General features: G+C 39.2%; 1 protein-coding gene across 2 annotated transcripts in view; it reads right to left on the bottom strand.

Annotated features, from left to right (window-relative positions):
- Positions 1–22,023, bottom strand: part of SH3GL3 (SH3 domain containing GRB2 like 3, endophilin A3) — a 55,099-nt gene extending 33,076 nt beyond the window's left edge. Inside the window, exon 1 of one of the 2 annotated variants that reach the window (XM_050903570.1) lies at positions 21,916–22,023. In XM_050903570.1, coding sequence (XP_050759527.1) covers positions 21,916–21,960 — 45 coding nt within the window. In that variant the 5' untranslated portion in view covers positions 21,961–22,023. Of the gene's footprint in view, positions 1–18,786; positions 18,830–21,915 lie in introns of those variants that run through there. The other variant, XM_050903571.1, reaches the window with a different exon arrangement.
- Between the last annotated feature and the right edge of the window lie 477 nt (positions 22,024–22,500).

Below are 22,500 nucleotides of genomic sequence, written 5' to 3'. Positions count from 1 at the left end.
AGCATCTTTGCCATAGAAAATACTGTTCTTTGTGTAATTTCCTTGACGTACTGTAAGTAGAGGTGAACTGAACTAACTCTTCAGAGTCTGTTATTACAGACCATATGGATATCAGTTTGCATCTGCACACGCATATGCACGGGAATGAAAGATAAGTCCTGGATAGGCTATTCATTTACCAGCTGGTGAAAATAGTAATTTAACTGCTATTTCAACTAGCCTGGAGGGGAGAGGTTGATTCAATTTAAAATAAAAGTAACAACTAAAGGAAGTGTCATTATTTAAATGATTTTATATGGTTTTTTTCCTATGATTAGGGAATGATCTCCTAAAGAGATAAAAGTGCAATAGGAAGTAGACAGGAAAAGAAGTCTTTTCTTCTTCAGTGTGTTTATTTTCCGCATTTGACAGTACCTTCAAGTAGTCCAATCGTTTTCCCACTAGCATGATGCAAATGTTCCATTGCTAACCTGAATATAAACAGAGAGTTTATGGTTTGTTTTCTTTTTTAAATTACAATGAATGTACATAAATCAAAGGAACCCGTGGAATCTGTAATATATAGATTTTTTTAATAGCTTTTTTGTATTTATTTATACTGATACAAACTAAACTCGTTTAGAGCATACTTCATTGCATTTAAGTCTATTTTTCATGTGAGTTCACCCTGTTTGAGTTAGTCAACTCAAGTTCAAACAGCAGAGAAGATAAAGTAACTTCCCTTTTATCTCTAAGCTCTCTCCCACCTTGGAATTTGATATAGATTGATATAGCCCTGTCAAACTGAAATACGGGCACCCATTGATGTAATGTCATATCCATTAGACAGGTTAGCTCTAGAGATTCATTTGACAGTTTGTAAACTGTATATTTACTTAGGTCACTAGTTTCATATCTTAAGATTTACAGTCACACAGTGAGAGCCTGTTGTGCTTTGCATTGAGGAATAGAGTTTCTTTACCATTTAAAGACAAACTGATTGCTCATGAAATGAAAGCCTATTGACAGGACCATCGCAAAGTTTCTCATCTAGATACTTTTATGAATGGGGGCCTCATGGAGTTGTTCCAGATGCACTTGTGTCCCCTCTGGCCTTGTCATCAGTATATATTGGTCTTATGAAACAATTCATAATTAAATCACTTAAAGATAAAAATTTACCAGAAAAAGGTCTAATCATGATGTTAGTTCCAATGTTAAGCCCAACTCAGAGGGCCAAAGAACTGTCCAGCTATGGTTCCATTTTGCTGCATGTGTCAAGGAAAAAAAAAAAAAATTCCCACAGCTACGAGGAGTGGCTTGATAAATTGTTCAGAGAATTTATACTTAGGCAGGAAATGAAACATTTTAGAATGACCGGTTACTTTGTGCATCTTCAGATGATGCTAATTCATCCAGCCTTCCATCCTAGATATTCTCTCTCACAAGACAGCCCCCCTCCTCCTTTTTTTCCCCTGCTAGTCTCTTTTTTCTGTTCCCAGCAAGAGCTGCATATACTTTTGTTCTTTTCAGTACTCTGCTCAGGAGTCATTTATTGGTACACTCTCATGTTTTTTTTTAATCAAAGTACAAGACTGGTTTATCCTGTTAATTTATATAGTCTCTAACTCAAGGTTGAAAGAATGAAGAGTCCTAGGACAGAAACACTGTAGCTAACATCCCAGAGAAGATCGTGTACTTGCTGTTATTTTGAGAAACAGATAACAATGAAAGGAGAGGGGGGGAAAACAGCTAGAAAGAGATATAACTACCTTTGCTTTCAAGGAGAGTTGCAATGAACCTTTGCTTGAAAAGCTACTTTCTATTAGCTTTGCTTTCTATCACAAAGATATGCACTGTTTATGACTCTCTGTTTCATTAAATTTGACTTTCTGCCTTTAAATTGCAAAAGCACTTTCCTACAGATGCATGGACACTTGAACTTAAGAACACAACAGATAAGCATCACCAGTTATATTAACTGGGAACAGCTAGTTGCCGAACAGCTTATAAAGTACTGCAATGCCAGGTTCAGAAAAATGCAATACACCGTGAGTTTTATATCATCTGCAAGAGTAAAGGTCTCTGATTAGAAGTCTGTCACTTAGACAAAACGTCATCAGCATGTATTAAATCCTTCAGTTTTTAAATGGGACTTGAGTCTCCCCCTGCCTTCAGATCTGTCAGCAGCAAAACACTTTAAGCTCCAGGTGAGACCCTGCAGCTCTACGAGGTAAGATTACTAGACAAATACACAAGCTAGAAACATACAGAATGTTTAATGTTATTCTAGAAGGAAATGTTTAAAGGAATGTATTCCACCACTTCTAAACCTAAAAGGCTAAGTCCTTTCTCTTATAATGGATACAGTACTTGTTTAAGATAATTTTCTTTACTAAGCTTCTTTGACAGAAAATATTAAGCAATCAGTAACCATATGCAGATAATTTTGGCAAGACCCTCAACTGTAGTTGTAAAAGAGCTGTCTTTTATTTCTTTCCCATAACATATAGCAGCTTTCTCAGCTTCCTAATTACACGCATTCTTTATTCTTTTTATCCACTAGCACAAAGCTTAGACACTAGCCGCTGAATAACGTGAAAAGAAATGTGTGTTGTACATTTAAAGGAAAAAAGAGCAGCTGTCACAAAGCAGACGCTTGATTCCAGCAACAGAGAGCTAGCACAACATCTCAACTGCAGAGAGGCCTGGCGTTTGCTATTCCACGCCATTCTGGCCAAAGGAGTTGAACTCCAATAAAGAACAACTCAAACACAATTATTCCTCCGCTGCTCCCCCCCAGTCTCTCAAATATGAGCTGGACCACCCAATGATTAATGGAGCTTGTTATTAACCTACCCAGACAATCTGCTGTAGTAATACCGTTATCCTGAAGATGGACTTTTACCTTTGGGTCCTGTAGGCTCTTAAACCAGCTGAACTTGGGCATTGCCACTGCTTCTAGTGCTACAATTCTGAGACACATTGTGATCTGAAGCCTTGCCTTCGGACACGGTGATCCACCATCTCAAATGCTTTAAACCTGAAATCCGTATCAGACTTGACATCCTTCCCAGGTACCTAGATAGGCTTTCTCAGTGCACGCCACTAATCGCAATTTTCACTTCAACTGTTTGACCACGCCAGTGGGATGAAAAAGCAAGCAACTCAGGCTTCACATAGGCATTTCTAAACCGCAGTGCTTTTATTCTTGATGCCCTTGGCAGCTTCTAAACTTTAGAGGCAGCAAAACGACTGAGAAATACATTCCAGAAACTGAGTTCACCCCATTGCAAACTCAGAGCGCAAAATCCTATTCCTAAATAAAGCCTTCATCTCCATGCCATTGTATAAATCCAGAGCTCCAGTAACTATCACTCATGCTTTCTCCAAACCTGTTCCAGATCTCTGCACAGAAAGGTTTCAGACTGCCCTTTGATGACTTCTAGCTATGGTCCTTCCAAGTAGCACTAAATGACCTTTCCTACTCATTGCAACTGTTCGGACAGAACATAAACAATTGTTCTGGACAAGCCCAAATAAATACAGCTCTGAGGCCAGTATTTCTACATATTACAAAACAGCCATTCCAGTTTGACAACCATACCTCATCTTCAATCGCAACTAAAAGAGCAGTGAAAAAGGACAATAAGATACTGAACCCATAGAAAACAGAGGCAAATGATACAAATCAAACAGATCATTAGCATGAGATGGTGTATACACCAATACTCAGCTTGGTGTCTATGAGCTTAAATTAAATGCATACAGATATTGAAGAAAAACAGTATCATGGACAAAGGACATTCTTGTCCATATATGAATAAAGTACAAGACTCTGGACTCTATAATGCGATTTTGCATTTCTATAGAGAGTGACTCATTTCGCACCAGGCGGTGACACGTCACAGTATTACTGAGCATTTTAGTCAAACTTGTCTGCTAAAGCTATTCTTTAGCACATGCATTGTACAACAAAAACTACTTTGTATTGCAAAACCTTGAACACTTTCCTGACAAACCTCCACTGTTTCCCAAAGAACTCAACACTAATGCCTACACATGCATTTATAAATTAGTAAATTGAAAGTAATCATTATTGTACACATCTCAAAAGGAAAACATCTTCGTAAGAATTCAAATGTAATAAACTAACCTATCTAAATTTTGAGATGCAGACACATTATTGCTCTGCAAGCCTACTTAAAAGACTATGCAATAACGTGTCAGACACAAGACTATCCACTTTTCAGAAAAGATACAAGTGCTTTTAATGAGAAAACCTGATTACACTGAAGTCTCTGACAAAAATTCAATCAAATGCATCGATCTGAGATTTCATCAGCCAAGAACGATGACATACTTGAAACCATAAAGCTCCACACAGACAGAATCACTCTTTACTTCAGTATTTCATTTTGCAAATCTAAAATACTGTTCCCTAATCGGTTTAAAATCTTGCTGTTTGTGGAAGTGAGCATATCCTAAAAACAGAAGTGTAAAGCCATCAAAGGGCCACTAAAAAAAAAAAATCGTTAGTTAATATCCTTCCTCACTTTTCCAATTTCACTGACTCCTCGCTCAGTTCCAAACTTTTGTTAAAGAAAACATTGTGAATTTCTTTGAAAAGTAAAATTTGGGGATTTTTATTCCAAACTATGATCTGTTTGGCACTTGCTTATCCAGCCAGAATGCACTGAGATAGCATGTGCATGAGCTCTGCAGACAAGCGGTGGCAGTGGGTGTATCACACAGAGGCAGTCCTTCTGCAGGGTGACGAAGGACGAGCAACAAGACTCAGTGCTGGGTACGTACCCTGCCAGAACTATTTCCTGCCTCTGTTCAGGCATCTTGTTTCAGGTATAACAACCGGGCAATATTTTGTCCCCTTTCCTCTGCACGGAGGGGAGCTAGAGCTGTGAATGACAAGTTACATGCAGAGTGAGTTCCACTGGCTGTTACCACATTAACACTTCTTCCTCCCTTCACAAAATCCCTATGCAAAAACTCACTTGGCAGCAATACAATCCTGATTTGACCTTAAAACAATCCCTCTTTCTAAAAGTTGTTCTCTGGGCTTGTAAGGAAGGTGTGGCTTCCTTTTGACATACTCATATATGCCCACTGTGAAGATGAGAAAGGGTGATTATGCTATAAAACAAAACCCTTAAAATTAGAGATTCAAATAACCCCCTTTACACGCTTCCTTTCCAAGTAATATGAAGACCTTTCATATTATCTTCTTTCTTACTCCAACTCCTGTGTTATTTAAGATCTTTCTACATCAGACGTCTCTCATGACTGAATTTAAAGATTGCTTTTACAGATGCTAACAAGTAACTGTCAACGACAATTCTGTTTTGCTCAAAGAGTATTGAGAGAACATGAAAAGTTATACCACCTTTATTTTTTACTGGTTAGCTTGCCTCTTGCTACCTCTAACATCCTTTCACAACTTCACCCTAACTCATATCTCTGTTCTACATCATTTGTCACACTAGTCCTTACTCTGAGCAGAACTTCCTTCCCCTGATACTCCTCACAGTTGAAATAAGGGCACTCTTTCCTCCACTCAGAAAACACATGTTTTGCCCCCCTCCTTCAACAGCGTTCTCAGTTTTCCACTGAAGTCGGACTGAAGACTCTCAGATCTCATTGTGTAAGCCCTATCACTCAACGGGTGTGTACATTACATGGCTTGAGGTGCTGCTTTCACCAGGAATGTTCCTTTTACCTACATCCAGGTTGACCACCATTTTACTTAAACCACTTATTTGCCCTGTTTGGACTACAGGCTTGCTGGAATATAGATAGATCTTTTGGTCTCCTTTGTTTGCCCTCACATGATTATTATCATGATAGTCACCACTAAAACCAGGGGGAACTGGTAGCAGAGATCTCTTGTTGGCTAATCATTCAGAACGTCAATGAGATAAAAATCTCTGACAAAGCACAGTTTATTCTACTCTGAATGTGAACAAAACATTCTAATATTCATTAAGGTATTTTTCCACAGCTGCTTAGCCTTCTCTAAATCCTTTTCATCGCTGTCAAGACATTCCCACCACTTCCCTTGCACTGGTAATAGCTCTCAGAGGACTGCACTGTGAGCTGCTTCAGTGAGTTAATCCACCTGAAAGCTCATCACACACTTGAGCTGGGTTAATTTTCAGATGGACAAGCTGCCTCTATCAGCTTAGTGTGTGATCACACAAGCACTCAGAGCTGACTCAAGGAAGTGGGCAGGACCTTACCGTGAAGGTAGAGCAAGGCTCCGACGGCCTAGATTTAGGGTGATGCAAGTTGCCATGCAACTGCATCCTCAGTCTGATGGCATCCAGCTGTTAAAGCCGATTCCATAAACATAGTACTTGCATATGCAGCAGAAAGGTATGCGTACAAAAAACAAGCTAACCATCCACTGAGGTAGTCTGAGTTCTTTAATGACTTCTCTGTCCTAAACTAAGTAAGCTTTACATTACCTTGTCCATTCAATACCTCTTCATTTCTGTCCTCTTCACATGACATCTAGCAATTGTCACTCAGTCTAGTGAAAAACTATGCTTTGCCTTATTCTAGAAAATGTTGGCATATTGTCAGTCATAGTTCTAGAAGAGTGCGCTACTCTGATTCATAGCTTCTAAGAGGAATCTATTGCACTTCACATTCCCAGAACATTTTCTGACTGGTTCCAGCACAATGCCCTGGAATTAACCCTAGAAAATGGATCCTTCACTCTTTTTCTCAGGTTAAACTACCCTAGCTTATTCAGGAAAGATGGCTCCCACGGGCTCCCGCAAAAGCTAACATTAAATACGTCACTGATTATAGCACAGGCCTGAACTCAGGAGGGTCTAGCCAGCTTTCAGCACATGAACAGTCCCAGAGCTATTCATGGATGTAAAGCTGTGCAAATACTTCAAGGCTTCATGGAACCAAAGCCCAGTGTCTTACCCTGTAGCTGGGTCCCACATGAAGTCTGACTTGGTTAGAGTTGTTATAGAACAGCCAATCACATTTTTCTGTTAAAGTAGATATGCTAGTGTTGTTATTTCTTTTACATCATTTGAAACAAAAAATTAAATTCTAGTTCTTCAAATAGGAGAGATCAATTCAACACATAAAATCGTAGCTTGCAGGTGCAGAATAGGCAATTAAAATCCTTAAAACATTTAAATAATTTTTTCTTCTTGAAAACACTTAACTGCACTGCATAGTTCATGACTATCCAGTTGCCCTCCTACATTTTCCATGACCAATGATTTCTGCTTATTAGATGGCTTTATTGGAAACCCATTTACATAAAAATCAGCTGTGGTCTAAAACTGTAGTTCAATTTTTTTCTTTTTTCTTTTTTTCTTTTTTTTTTTTTTAAGGCTGAGTACATTGGGCCTTCTTATCAGGACACCGAGCACCTACCACCTCTTCCTGACTTTATGCCTTAAGCACATCCTCAATGCCCACAAGCAAGACTAAAAAAATCACTTAGTGACAAATGATGTCAGAGAGCCCTGTCAAAGTAAGGGCTAGAAAAAAGTCAGAGGTTTTTACTCAGTTTTGGGGCTAACCTAATTCTGATTTCTATAAAGTCAGAATATACTTACACCATCTTCACTGAAGTCAGATCTATCTCATTATACATTCAACATGACAAGCAGTAAATTTGAGTCTTAGAAATTACCTGGCAAATACTTTTAAGCACCAATACAGACCAACCACAGGAGAAATAACGTAGACAAGATGTGGGCACTTGTAATAGTGATTTACAGCTTTAAGCTCAAAGCTTATGTATTTGGGTTAAATATTCTTAAAGTTGTCTAAACTTAAGAGCTGCTAACACTAAAGATATGCTGCAAATAGTTAGGAGTACCATTTTTAGTTCTTAAAAGTTACTATACAACTATGTATTTATCTAAACTAAAAACTTCCTTGGCAGTGCCACAGTTTAGAGTGACAGTTTTAGTGAATCCATTATCAGTAAAAAACGTGGTCAAGATCATCCACTACAGAGCCCCAAGTGAGCTGTACCGAGGAAGTAGAACAACAAGACTGTCAACAGAAGTTCTACATAGGCAGATACACTGAAGGTCAAAATCATAATTTTTGGTTGATTTGGTTTAGAATTAACTTCTCCCCACATTAGCATACTATTGCTCATCACCACTTCAGCATAATGTTTATCAGCAAGTCTACCTTGTATGCATGACCAATAATCTCTGTTACTGCTCTTTCAGAAACTACTTTCCATCAGGCAGTAATTCTTATGGAATTCCATTCCCACATAATCAAGTTAGAGATTTGTCCTTCAGTGTTATTAAACTACTGCTTACATTTTTTAGCGCTTACACTAGCCTTGTGGATTTTTATTAAGTCACCATAAAAGGGATTGACAACTCCTTCTCTTACCCTTTTTACTCCACATTATTTTGATTTAAGTGGCATCATTCCTACTTTTTTGAGCAGTCAGTCCTGTAGTTTCCACTGCTTTTAGTACGTTGTGAAACACCCACATTCTTCTGCCATACAGTCAGTCCCCGTTACTTGCTACTCAAGGCAAACCACCTGTTCCTGCTGCACATGGATTGCACACTTTCCCTTTGAATCAGCAAAATTTTTTTGTCTCCTCTGCTTGAGAGGTTTCTTGTTTGTTTCTTTTTTTTTTTTAAGCCATTTTAGTTGACAGTTTTCACAAGCCTTTAAGTTCACATTCAGCATTAGAGCACTGTGAAGTAATGTTCCTGGGTCCACTACAAATGCAACTGAGTTTTTAATGGTGTTACAGTCTCATTACTCAAATATTTTGAAAAATCCAGCAATGTGCTCCCAGCAGCTCTGCAGCACTGCTGACTTTGCTGGGTTTCATGTGAGGCCCTTAGCAATGATACCCATGGGAAAAACAAAAGGACTTAAGATATCTTACTCTCTTTGCTAATGCAACCTGTGCTCATCATGAGTTGCAAAACCTAAATGGAACAAACAAGTCTCGAACACTCTTGTGTATCTGAAGGTTTTTAATAATCTATGCTCCTTTCATTCACTTAATAGAAAATTAAAAACTCCAAGTATCACAGTGAAAAGTGGAAAGAAAAAAAAAGGATTATTTTCATCACTGTGTTCACCGTGACTAGTCTGGAGAGGAAGTCACTGTACATTTCTGCCTTATTTTCATAACTCCATTTCAAAACATACTAGTGGTTTTAGGCAGCAACACGTTGTTACATGCAATACCACAAACTAAAATGCAGTTGGGGATAACAGGGCTTCCCAGCCACACTTCTAAGAAAGACATGTACTGTCCTGAATCTCCACAAGGTACAATTCTTTCTAGTGGTAACAGCAGCACTGCAGAAATGCACCTCTGACTTCATCCATGGGGACAGAAAAGAACTTCCCTCAGCATGCACACGGAATTGTCTGTATTTAATTGTTAACAAACTTCGTAAGATTCCATCTTTAAACAAATGACAGAGAAAACTGAAAAAATTTTCCAAGCATAATTTACACACAGAACACAGACCTCTGCAGAAATCCCCAACGAGCTCTGAAGCACTAGTGCAAATGAGGTCAAAAGGCACTGTCCTCCTCTGTACTGGCACATGGCTTTGTAGCAAGAAATTCCTACAAAAAAGGCAGTACATCCATCAGCAGCAAAACAAGCCAAGTCCCATGGAACAGGAACCTTTAATCACAGCTGAAGAGATCACTGAAGGGCAAATCTCAATCACCAACAAACTCACTTGCAATGAAAGTGTCATGATTCTTGCATTCTTCATACAAAACAAAGCAGTAGATATGGCCCTTTGCATCTTAATCAAATGTATATGATAATTAAGAATATACATATAGAAATACGTTCTTCATTATTAATAATAAAACTCTAAATTGCGTAGTATACAGAATCACAGAGTTTTCCAAAATTTGAAATCGCTGCTTGAAGAAGCAAGTACAAAAAAACCCAAGATTTGCTATTTTTCAGCCCCTTTAAGATGTGCCATGTAGAATGAAGTGCCTAAATTAAAGCCCTAACTGACAGGAGTTCCAACAATGTCTGCAATACCTAATTCATTTTACAGTTACTTCTTGGATCATGGAAATAAAGGAATTTAATTTTTTTTTTTATAACATTTGAATACGATTTTGAGCAATCCTTGTGAACGCACTGAATGCATCTTTATAACTGCACTAAACACACATAAGATGTAAGCGTCCAGGAATACTAGAAGAGGAAAAGAATTACAGACAGGCTTTTGCACAGCAGTATTTTCTGAGTAGTAAGTACCACTGGCGTACCAACACTTGCACTCTTTGTATATGTAAGTCACTTGAATTTAGAAAATAACTGACAAGTTGACAAAAACTGAGTTTTCTTTTGCACCAATCTAGAACAGTAATTTTGGCCAGACCATGTATTTATTTCAGTCACCTGCTAGATTAATAATATGCATTACTAGAATTAGTGTCCAGGCTTCATATATGCCAAAGTGCTGATGCAAAGACAGTCCATTTGGTGTATTTCACATGTTCCAAGTGATGAACAAATCATAAAGTTTACTCAGTCTCACATACATTGGCAACAACTGAACATCTGCTGAAGGAATAACTTAGATGATACACTATGAAAAGTAATTAACAAGGCAAGCAGTTACTATTTTGGATCATAAAATAAGTAATGTTCCAAAAGAATACACACACTCTTCATATACAAACTTCTTCCACCTGAAACTAGGCTTTTCAAAAACTACCATTTTTCCAATTTTGTATAATTTTGAATAAAGTATCACAGAAATTGACAACACTTGGCAAGATGAGTTCATAAAGTTTCACCTTGTTTTTTCAAAATAATTTCCTCATTTTTCTTAACAAATGTAATTTTGATATAATCTAAAAAAAGCAATTCCCAGAAGCATTACTACTTTTGTGCAAGAGTAACTGTATTTATGTGCATCTCTGCCCCTTGTATAAATGCATTTTTTGTTCATCAGATAGAGTGAGCTGTACTAGTCTTCTGGCTGCTTCCCAAATGTGCTGATAGACAAAGAGGTGCTAAGTGCAATGTTACAAATCTGTTATGCAAGCTATCAATAGCACAAGACTTCTTGGTCTGAACTTGCTCGTTCTTCTTTGCAGCAGGGTGCAGTCCCACACAGAAAGGCTTAATTTCTGCAATCCCACACTAATCTGACTAGAACTCAAAAGTACAACAATAACTAATGAAGAAGCTCTAAAGAGTGTTTCCACAACGGTAACGTCAAAAATGCAACATAAGCAGCAACGAATATATCTGATAAAGAAACCATGTAATTCAGCCTAGACCTTTGACAGAGAGTCAGAGTCCCAGGGCAGCACTGCTCAGGGCAAGTGCCATTCCACACAGTGAATTCTCAGTTCTTCTATAAGCAATGTTTTCTCAGACATATAAGTCTGGAAACTGAAGGGCAGATTTTTTGCCTTCTAAGAATATCTTGCAAATATATTTTGGGCAGAGGCTATCTATGAGGAGTTTTTCTGTCCAAAGGCTTAAAGATGGCGGGGGAGGAAATAGAGGTGTTACATATATACACACACTCTATTTATACATAATAATGGAAGTACTATCATCAATTTCCATTTACCCACAGTAAAACTGGGGCCCAGAACTTATCAGAGAGAGGTAAGATAGTTCACACCTATGAGCTTTAGGGATTTTTAAATTTCAATGCATGTCAAGATTTTACTGATATTATATTAACTGTATAAATATATATATACACATACTTCAAACTGTTGAACAGATTTTGCATAAAACTAAAACCGCCTTGAAAAAAGTCCTTTGTTTCACCTTTAGAAAGAAGCTGGAAACAAGAAAGATACTCTTCTACCACAAACAAGTCACAACCAAAAAACCTGCTGAAGCCTAACGACCTCACGTTTCACCACCCATGGCAACAGAACATTGCAAACACCTGCTTCATTTGACCTGCACAGACCACAGCTCTTAGGCCAGATGGACACAGTTGTAATTTCATGACTCTATAGTAGACAATTCTGTGGGCAATTTCATGACTCTATAGCAGATAAATCCATAGGATCCTGACTTTTGAACACAGATCGTGGATTTCACCACACTAATGAACAAGAACACATTGTCTTTGGGAAAGATCGCTTTACTGTTGTGGAAGGTGGCAAAGCTGGGCTACATGAGCATGCGGACCACACCCGAACAAGATGTAAACAGCACATGGCAATAATGGGATAAGATTGTGAGGCTACAATAGCACGGGAATGTATATAAGTTATAGAGGCTGTTAATATGTTTTGGAGGGCGTTAAGGACTTTGTTTAGCTTCTTAAAAGTAGTCATTCATGATAAAGCAGAACTCATAGCTTGCATAATACTTTTGTTTAACTTTGACCTATTCCCTGATTGGAGGAATAAGAAGATTCGGAAAGCCCCAGAGCCAGTTTGAGCCCGGAAAAGGAGACACAGTAACAACTAGCCTAAAAAAAGGGAAAGCGAAAGAACCCGCCTAGAGATGAGAAAAAGGACCCAATGAGAGAGAAGACGACCGCAGACCCAAATACTAGTATTGGACCAGACTACGGTGTGAGGGGAGGGAATTTAGATTGTAAGGGTACAATTGCCCAGGGAGGTCAGTGTTTGGGGTCCCTCTCTGGAGGCAGCCAGCTGGAGCTATCTAAATTTACACACCACTGATAGAATAAATTACGCTTTTTATTTTGAAGGCCTTGATTAGAGATTCTGCTTTGGGGAACCTAGGGTTGAGCCTGAGGGAAGAAGCAGCGCCCGAGGGTGAGTGTGTGTGTGTGTGTGTGTGTGTGTGAGGAGTCGAAAGGGGCACCCGTCGGCTCACTGGAGTCGCCCGCTGCAAAGGGACTCCGGTCCGAGCGGTTGATGTCTCGGGTGGTTGTGTGCAACTCCTTGACTGGTGTGTGAGTGGTCGGGCAGCGGCTTCTCCCTTAACACTTACACTAACATAGACATTTAGGTTGGGCCAAAACTCTAATTGTAGATGCTTCTGTTTTCCTTTCTATTTGTGTTACCTTATTTACATCCTTGTTTTACAGATTATTTTGGGGGCCCAGTGATTCCACCAAAGCAACCTGATTAGAGTTGAGAAAGTAAAAAGCAGAAAATATTCCTAGTATGTGATAGTCTGCTCACCTCAAATTCTAGTGTTGTCTCCCTCAACTGATTTCACTGGGAGGACTGAACTAAGCCTTCAGTCAAAAGCTTTCTCATGTCCCAAATAAATTTTTGGCGAATCACAGGAATCATAAGACCTCAAATGGAAACTGCTTGGGTTTTTTTAAAAAAAAATCCAATTTTTTTTTTTTAATTTCTAGACAACAGACTGCAACTGCTGGTTCTGAATTGGTGAAAAGTTATAGTCTTTGATTAATACCTTACCTTAACGGGGTTTCTTTCCCTCCCACCATGCACACATATACTGTGACCCAGATGCCAAGCTGACAGGTGCTACATTCTCTGCAGGAAAGGGAAAGCGTTCCCATGTTTGTGGCACTCTCTGACCGTGCAGGCGGCACAGGCACCAAATTTCATTTTCTAGCCCTCTTGACAGGACTGCGAAAGGGAAATTCACAATTTTAAATCAAAACAATGACTTTCTGACCTCCAATCCCACATCTTATTTATGGCACTAAGTACATTTTTTTCTCCCCACTTATTCTCTGCTGGGGAGATACCATTACCTGAAAATCCTAATTTCTAAAACATTGCTTGCGCATTCCAGAGGGGTATTAAAAACAGTACAGTGAAAATACTATGTTCAGCCCTGCTGAACTTTGAGTCAGTGGAATTACACCACACTTATATGGAAGCTTTAATCCAAACTCATATCTACATTTTGTATTTATCCATACATCTCCTGCAAAATAAAAGAGAATTTAAAAAAAACCCACAGTGAATGTGACATGGTTCTTCTACACACCTTTTGAAACCCCAACAAAGTTTGAAAGCAGAATTTCTAATGACTGGACATTGCATCTATAGTCTGGAAACACATAATCTTTTGGTTCTGCCACTGCCCATCCTTAACCTTGAAGTCATGTCACCTTCAAGTACCTTATTTATTTGCATCTGTAAAAAAAAAAAAAAAAAAAAAGAATGGGAACAGTGAGACCTACCTGCATTTGCAAAGCACTCACAAGGGAATAAAGGGGCTGTTACTACCTAGGACCATTTATACTTGTTTTTAATATTTTATTTCTTTTTTGCTTGGTAAAAAAAAAAATATTTAAAAATATTTTCCCCACTTTTTCACCTTAGATCTGTAACCTGACTGCACAAGAACAGAAACACTGCCAATCACAGAAAATGGAATTTTAGAACCCCTTGATTTCCTTTGAGTCCTGGATTCTTATAATCACGTTCAGTTCCTAACCAGGCTAATTTCACTGCAGTCGTTGCAGTTCATTAAACACAGGTACAGTATCAAAAATGTAATTTAATTAGGGTAGTACAGAAACAGAATTAATTCTCATCAGAGACTTGGCATTGTCCTTCGAATAGAAAGCATGTAAGGCCAAGTTATTTTTGTATTTCACATACACAGCTGCTGATATTTGAGATGTTGCAGGAAATTAACTGGTATATTCTCCCATCAATGCATATAATTCTTAATAACTTTAATAATAGAAACATGTACACAGTGATAGGACACTAGGGCTCCAGAAAATAGAATGCAAGGTGTAATCTAACATTTGATAAGCCCTTTTCTGACTGGACTTGTTAAAAGCATTGTTAAATGCTGCATCTTTGCCTCTCAACTAGTCATAAAACTCCAGCAGTGGCTTCCTTTCCATGAACAGGAATGAGAACACAGCACAGTATAGAATTAGACTACCGCAATATACTGAGGTGAAAGTGGCATTAACATAACAGAAACAGTTTGTTCTTAACAGTATCATTATAAAACAAAGTTAGGGTTTTATAGGGTTCTTACAGAAGGTATGGAGAATGGGATGCATTTTGTAACTTGAATTACAACATGCGTGCTTACAGAAAGTGTCGGTGTTTGGATGGCACAACAGACAAAACGTTATATTAAAAACATTTCTATTCTTCAGCAATAGTTTGTTTGGGAACTGCCGCTATATTGTGCCACTGAATATATACAACTTTCTTATATTAATAGGAAGCAAGCACTCGGACTGAGGTTTTATAGGCCAGATTCTGCTCCCAGTTATACTGTTACGCTGCACATTCCTATAAAAGACACCCTTCATTGAGTCATCCCAGATTTCTATCAGTATAACTGAGCAGAATTTGTCCTCCTATATGTATATTATAAAGTCTGTCCCAAATTCTGTATAGGAATGCAACTTCTTGGTAGAAATGTAGCTGTTCAAGATATTTAAGCAACTTCAAGTAACACTTAGCAAATGATGCTAAAGAAAATCTTAATGCAGTGCTGTTACTGTGCTTCACTTGTCTATTTGTTTTTCAGCATTGCAGGATTCTCAAGAGACTGCACTGCAATATATTACCCAGCATGTGCCGCAATGACTCAGGCAACAGCGTGAGTTAAGGATGGAGCGCCAGCTCTCGCTCGAACTTTCAGGACGCCTGTGCAAAACTCTTCAGCAAAGCCAAGAATCTATAAAAGGAGATGCGTTCAAGGAGAAAGTTCAGCTTCCATTCCATTATGCTATACTATTTTCTATTGCAATGCCATTCAGACTTTTATATATAAATATTTTATGTGTAAAATATAACTAGCCTCCTTCCAAATTGTAGCTGCATCCCTGCTAGATTCCCAATTTACAGCATTATGATTCATCCGTTGCAAGCTTTGAGAGCTGCATTGTTAAAGGTTGCAGAGGCATATGATTGCTAACTTCTGCTAATTTGTATGCTGACTGAAGCACTCAAATTTTCTTTTTCCTACAGTCATGCCTTACTGGCAGGCTACTTAGCAGGTCATAAATACAATTGTAAATATAACTGTAAACCTAAATCTTGAGAGCTAGTTTCCCCTTCCTCCCAACTCCATCAGATATATTTTTTAATATTGAAAATCACCTTCATGCCACAAGGAACTCTCTTCCTATTTCCTACCTATTAGCCCAGTACTTTGGTCCCAGGAAGCAAGCTTCAGTGTAAGCAGGGTGGGCTGCACAACAAAAAGTCAGCCATGTAACTCAAAAGTGAGTTAGCCTTACTAATGTCAAAGGAAGAGGGAACCCCTTACTGCACCCTGCCCCTCCCACCAAATCCATGCTGATCTTTGCTACAGCACCACGTTTCCCTCCCTTTTATTAATAATTTTGCTTTGAAAGAAAGTGCAAAACGAGGACTTCTCCTTTTGCAAGCACTAAGTTTTCCACCAAAAAGAAAAAAAAAAAAACCCAACAAATACTCGAACTAACAAGTCTTCAAAGATTTACACAAACCCTCAGCCTCTCCTCCCATCATCTTAGGAATTTAACATGAATAGTGTATAATCTACATTATAGCTTTATAATTACTGGATTGCATAACAACAGTCTCCAGCCACGACACAGGTAAAGACAAACGATACTGTCTAATTAGATATCTACATACACACAGAGGAGAGAGGAGTGTTATTTTTTGTCCTTGCCAGTGGCTGAGGCTTTACTCTCCTCTCTGAAACATGTATAAGAAGTATAATTATCCATTTCAAAACATCTTGGACAATAAACTAAATTCTAATGTCCTTTTCACCACTGTCCTACCCTCACAATTCTATAAGATTTGCAAAAGAGTACATCCAATTATCTAATAAAAACTAGGAACAGGATAGAAGCTCTCTCTCTACTAAGGTCTTGGATTCATCATGCCCAATTCAGGTTGGATGTGAAAGGACAGCGTCTCTAACAGACTGTATGGTAACAGCTTATAGTCCTAGGAAAGAAATATATCTGCACTTAGAATAGAGAGTTTCTTTTCAAGTCTCACTGGCAAGTTCAGGTTCTCTTTGTATAAAGTTTGTCTCTTCCTCAGTTTACCAAAGTACTTCCTTTGCTAGCAAGCACTTGTGTAAATCAAGTTTTTGTGTATTAACTCAATGTCAACATGGACCTTAAAAAAGGCTTAAATATTATGTCTAGTCTAGTATCATTCATCTACAACATAACAGAAAAGAAAAACAGTCAGGAGAACAAAAAAACAAACCCACAACAAAACCCAATCACAGGACTTATTCTGTCTGGGGAACAAGAAGGTCTTGATTCTGATCAGGACTTCATTCCAACAGATTGGATCAAAATGCCACATAAATCAATGGAGTAAAAGCAGAAATCTGGGAGAGAAGCATCCCTGCAACTGTTGGTGATAGCCACAAGTTTAAAAAAAGAATTAAAAAAATAGAAAAAGGCCTTTAGAAACATTGCTAAAAAAAGATGCAGTACTTGAAAAGACAAATGCCATTCAGGATATGTAAGAAACGAAAGCACAGAGCATATACCTTATTACACTAGGTTAAATCACTTTCAGAAGGCAAAAAAAGTTGTAACAGATTTTGGTTGTTTTGGTTGGAAAATCTGCTCCCCCTGAGGCTCTATCTATAGACAATAGAGCCAGCTCCCGATTCACACTCTCTTGGAGCCTCTCTTTCTTCACTGACAATAGGAGAAGGTTTAAGACACCAGTCTGCATAGGCTAACAATAATTGTTGATGCCTACATTACAAATAAGATACTCACAATAATTGGCAGTCATGTGTTTCCTCAAAAAAGTATTAGTTTCTACTATCGCTGAGAAGCTAAGCCTAAGAAGTACACTATGAATAAGCTGTTGATTATGAGACTGCTGCTACACACAGACTTTAGCTACAATTAACTTTAAAAAAAAAAGAAAAAAAAGGACACAAAACATGTGAATTCAAGGTCAACAGCAGATTTCCTATGCCAGCATCATGGCTGAGCTTTCAAAACACCCTAAGGGAGGGAGGTTCTCAGCTCACTAGCCTCCAACTACTTTGAAAAATCATGTATCTTTACACCGAGATACTAGCCTGGCTGCAGTTCTAGAGCACAGCAGAAATTGTAATAGCATCTGCTGCCTATTAAGGCTGTCTTATTCACTCTCTGCACTTACTGCTTTTCTAAACAGAAACACTACTCTAAAAATACTCCCAGTATGCATCAGAAGATGCAGTCCTCCCACCATCTGGGTTATCCCACATGCACAACCACCACGAGAACAAGGCCTACAAAAACAGTAGGCAGAGATACACCCACCTACATCAAAAGGTTTCAAACTGAAAACAGGAAAACAGATAAGATGTGTCAGAGGCTGAAAGTGACAGGAGACAAATTTTCATCATGAACAGAACTCCCTGAAGGTTAATTAAAAAAATGCTATTTGAAAATACATTAAAAAACAGAAAAAAAAAAAAGCTGAATTCCATGAGAGTTGCACATCAGTTAATCAGCTCTGAGAAACAGCCTGCCCTCACTTATCAGCCAGTGAGAGGTGGTAAGATGCCACACAGGTTCTGCTTGGTATTTTGTTAGTCAAATGAGTTATCAAGGGATCATCACTGATATTAAATGGACAGAATGGAAGTGATCCTCATTCCAGTTCACTTGAGTGTTTCAATTTAAACTTATAACCTAAATAAGAAGCATAGTAAAGCAAATTCTAGTGTACCTGAAAGCTATTATCTGTTACATAACAGATATATAACCTTTGGGTTATATATAAGCTTTGGGTCTATCAGTTCTGTGACATCAGAGGAAGGAATTACTAGGGTACAGATAGTGGAGTAGAATTGCAGCTTTACATATTGGAACATACAGAAAAATAAGTTAAAATGCCACTCACTCTGGGGTGCAGACTTTACTGCAGTAATTCCAACAGATGCTCATAACTCAAGAGTTGTCTTCTGAATCTCACTACCAGATACTTAGGTGAAAACCTACACACATGTGCTATTTTCAGTGGGGAAAAAAAAAAAACAAACAACTGGGTAAAAAATTCTAGGAGGAAACCATCAAGAACACTTATTGTGAATTAATGGATTACAAACAGAGACATAGTGACTTTTTACTACACCAACCAAGTCTGCAATAGTGTGTCATGCCTGATTTTGGTGAGGGCTTTAGTAACCATAAAAAGTTAGCTGCTGACCAACTGTAACTTTAGATAAACCAAGCTGACATGCACCAGACAAACATCCCAGAAACCTCAACTGCATGTATAAAATTGTAAGTATTGTTTGCTTTTTTCCTGGACTCTCTAAACTTAGAATTTAAGCCTACACACAAATGTCATCACCACTAGTTAACACAAAAGCTATACATAAAGACACACAGAAGAGGCAGGGGTTTTACAAAAACAAAACTGAAATGCATTTCTTTTGCAAAAAAGAGTTCTGCAACAGTTAAGTGGTTTAGTTATACAGTTATAGAACAACTCCATTTATTTTATTTTACTTAATCTTTCTATAACTATATATCTGTATTACTCTATTTCAGTTAGAACTGTGGTTTATTTCAGTTGAATAGAAGTCTATTTTAGCATGGAAACGGTATCTTTTGAAAATATATGGAACTTGTCACTTCTTTGATATTTATTCACATTTCTGAATGAATTGTTAAATACAGACTGTCTTAACCCACTTGCTTCACCCTTCGGATTGGTTTTAGGTTTTGTCAGCCTTCAAATATTATTCTTATTTCTTAATCACATGTCCTGGCACAAGTCTCATTCCCTTCAGTATTCCTCAGTGTCCTCTGGGAAATTTGCCAGTTTTTGTCATCTGCCTCCATTCTCCTTTGGGAACACTAAAGGAATTAATTTCATTCTTTCCCCAAGCAATGCCTGTCTCTGCTGTTAACAGTTACCCTTGGCATCTCTCATCCATCCAATACACAAAGGTATAAGTCTCCTTAAGTGATCCTACAGTACTTAGAGATTTAACCCATGTTCTGTTGAGAAATACCTCTTTCATGCTCTGCATTTGCTTGTTTTAGCATTTTGTAAAAGAATTTAGCTAAAAGATGGAGCGCCAATATTTCCATTTTGCATGTTCCACTCTATTTTTGTTAGTTTCCACAACTGTATAGTTTGTACCTTCATAAGTATGGGCATGACTGTGTCTCTGTATGGCAGAGATAAATAGATCAGTTATTTAGACCTGGATGTTTTGATCAAGTATATAGATTTCTTCTGTTATTTTTTCCACTACTACTTCGCCCAACATCTTATCTGAATTCTTCCAGAATGAGCTCTTAAGAAGTGTCTTGTGTTCCCTCAAGCACCGAAAAAACAATCCAATTCCAGTATCTTTTTCCTGCACGTTAATTTCCTACTAAACAGTGTTTCTTTCCCTGAAGAGAGACTTTTTCAGTCAACTTACTCTAAATTCCTTGTTTAGTCCTGCATTTGAAAATAAATGGAAACTTTACCTTTGACCCACACTGAAAAGAAGAATATTATCTGAGTTATGCATCGCAGTTCCTTACCGTAAGGAATACTGGAAGTCATACCACAACTTTTCAATAAATGTACCGTCAACTTCAATATATTCTATTGTTCCTTTTTGTCATTACTACTACCTTTATCAGATCCCCTCCCTTTCCCCCCCCCCCCATGTTTACCTTACATTTGGGCAGGATTAAGCAACTTGCACTGTTACCAGTTGCTAGACAAGACAGCACTTGTTGTGGTTACCTCTCTAACTTCCTCAGTTAAACACCTTCTGCTTCTTGAGTTACAAACTCACCATAGCAAAGGCTGCATCACTTACCAGCATGTTAGGTGCAAAACAAGCCAAAACGTTTTATAAATTGTCCTTGGATTTGTTTACCCTCAAAGTCCCACATTTTCTCAAAGAAACAGTGAAAGTTAACTAAAAGATACAGATTCATGACATTTTTCAAGACCAGTACATAACATGAAAGAAAGAACACTAGTGAAAATAAACATTAGATACAAATATTTAGCATCTCTATATCCAAAGTGCACATTCTGCGTTTGCGCTACTGACAAGCCAAGTATCTGAAGGAGGATCTACAAAGATGACAGATAAGCACTCAACAAACCTTTATTTTCTCCACTGTCAGTCTCAAGGTAAGAGCAGTTGTCCAATTTGACTGAATAGGTTACAGACACTAATTTCAGTATTACCATTATCATTAATGAGAGCCAACAGAAATATAGACCTCTCAGGCCTGGAACAAGCAAGCAAGGCAGCTGAGGCTTCCAAACACCTTCAGTGAGAAGAATCCCACTGCTGCCACTTCCTGAAGCTACCGTACCAACGTGGGGCTTTGGGTCGGCCCTATGATGCTATGTCGTGCAACCAGTCCACCTGCTTGACAGAAAGGGGTTTCTCTCTTAAGAGATATCAGCGAAAGTATTAAAAAGAGAAGCACATTAGAAAAGAGAAAAGAGAATAGGAGAGAAAGGGGTCAGGAGAAGATGAAGGTTCACCCAGGAGAAGAGTACAGCATCTAGAAAAGCAGGGAAAACTCTAGAAACATGTGATACCCTCTATATGACAAATACATAGTATGCCAGGTAGGATAATAAACCAGTAGTTTGTGGAAGAACAACACGATGAACTCTTTAGGGGAAAGCTAGTACCCTACAGCCTATATGTTTAACCGAGGCCTCAGAGTACAAACACAAACCCAGCATTAAATAACAAATATTAATAACTAAAAGACCTGAAACCCCAAGCAAAATAAGAAAATAGGCAACCCTCTCTTGTAAGGATCAACACAAGAGGCTAAGAGGCAATAATAAAAGGGAGGACCCAGAGGTAAAGCTGAAGGAAGCACTCCCCGAGGTGCCAGAGAGCGATGCCGCCACCTAGAAGCAGAAGGTCGAGGAATCCACTGCGCCTTGCGGCGTGCCGGGAGCGGGCGCAGGGCGAACCACCCATCAACAGCAAAGCCCCCTCCAGGGCTCTGCCACCGCTCCGGCCCCGGGAACCGCTCCCCTTACCTGGCTGGCTTTGTGAAACTGCTTCTTGAGCCCCGCCACCGACATCTTTCCCCCGCGGCTCCCCGAGGCGGCGGCGTTGCCCAGGCCGAGCGGCCGGCAGCTCCCCGCGCCTCCCGCGGCCGGCCCGGCCTCTCGCTGTGTCACCCGCACCTACAGCCCCGGCGCCCCGCGCAGATGGAAACATCGCCTTCCGAGCGGGCTCGGCGGCGGCCACCCCATTGGCCGCCGCCGGGGCCCATGCAAATGACAGAACCGTAGTCGCCTGCCCATTGGCCACTCGCGGGGGCTATGCAAATGAGAGCGCTCGAAGACGCCCACGCTGCGATGTCGCATGGAGACAGCGCAGAAGGGGAAGGCAAGCGGCCCGCCCGCCCGCCCAGCGCTGCGCCCGGCAGGAGGCTGCCTGCGCGGGGAGCCGAGGGGATCTCTGCGTGCGGGTGGCACCGCTGCTGCAGCAGGGGCATCCCTCCGGTTCCCGAGATACTTGCTTAAGCATCAAAAGGCCTGTTAGCTCTCTGATGTCACCTAATTAGTCTTATTTCTGATAAGGCTCCAATTTTCTCTTTACAGGTCTCGTTTCTTGTG

This window comes from Gymnogyps californianus, chromosome 11, assembly GCF_018139145.2.
Source record: "Gymnogyps californianus isolate 813 chromosome 11, ASM1813914v2, whole genome shotgun sequence".
NCBI lineage: Eukaryota > Metazoa > Chordata > Aves > Accipitriformes > Cathartidae > Gymnogyps > Gymnogyps californianus.
The sequence above is the reverse complement of the archived record's forward strand: the minus strand, read 5'-3'. Positions and strand labels throughout refer to the sequence as shown.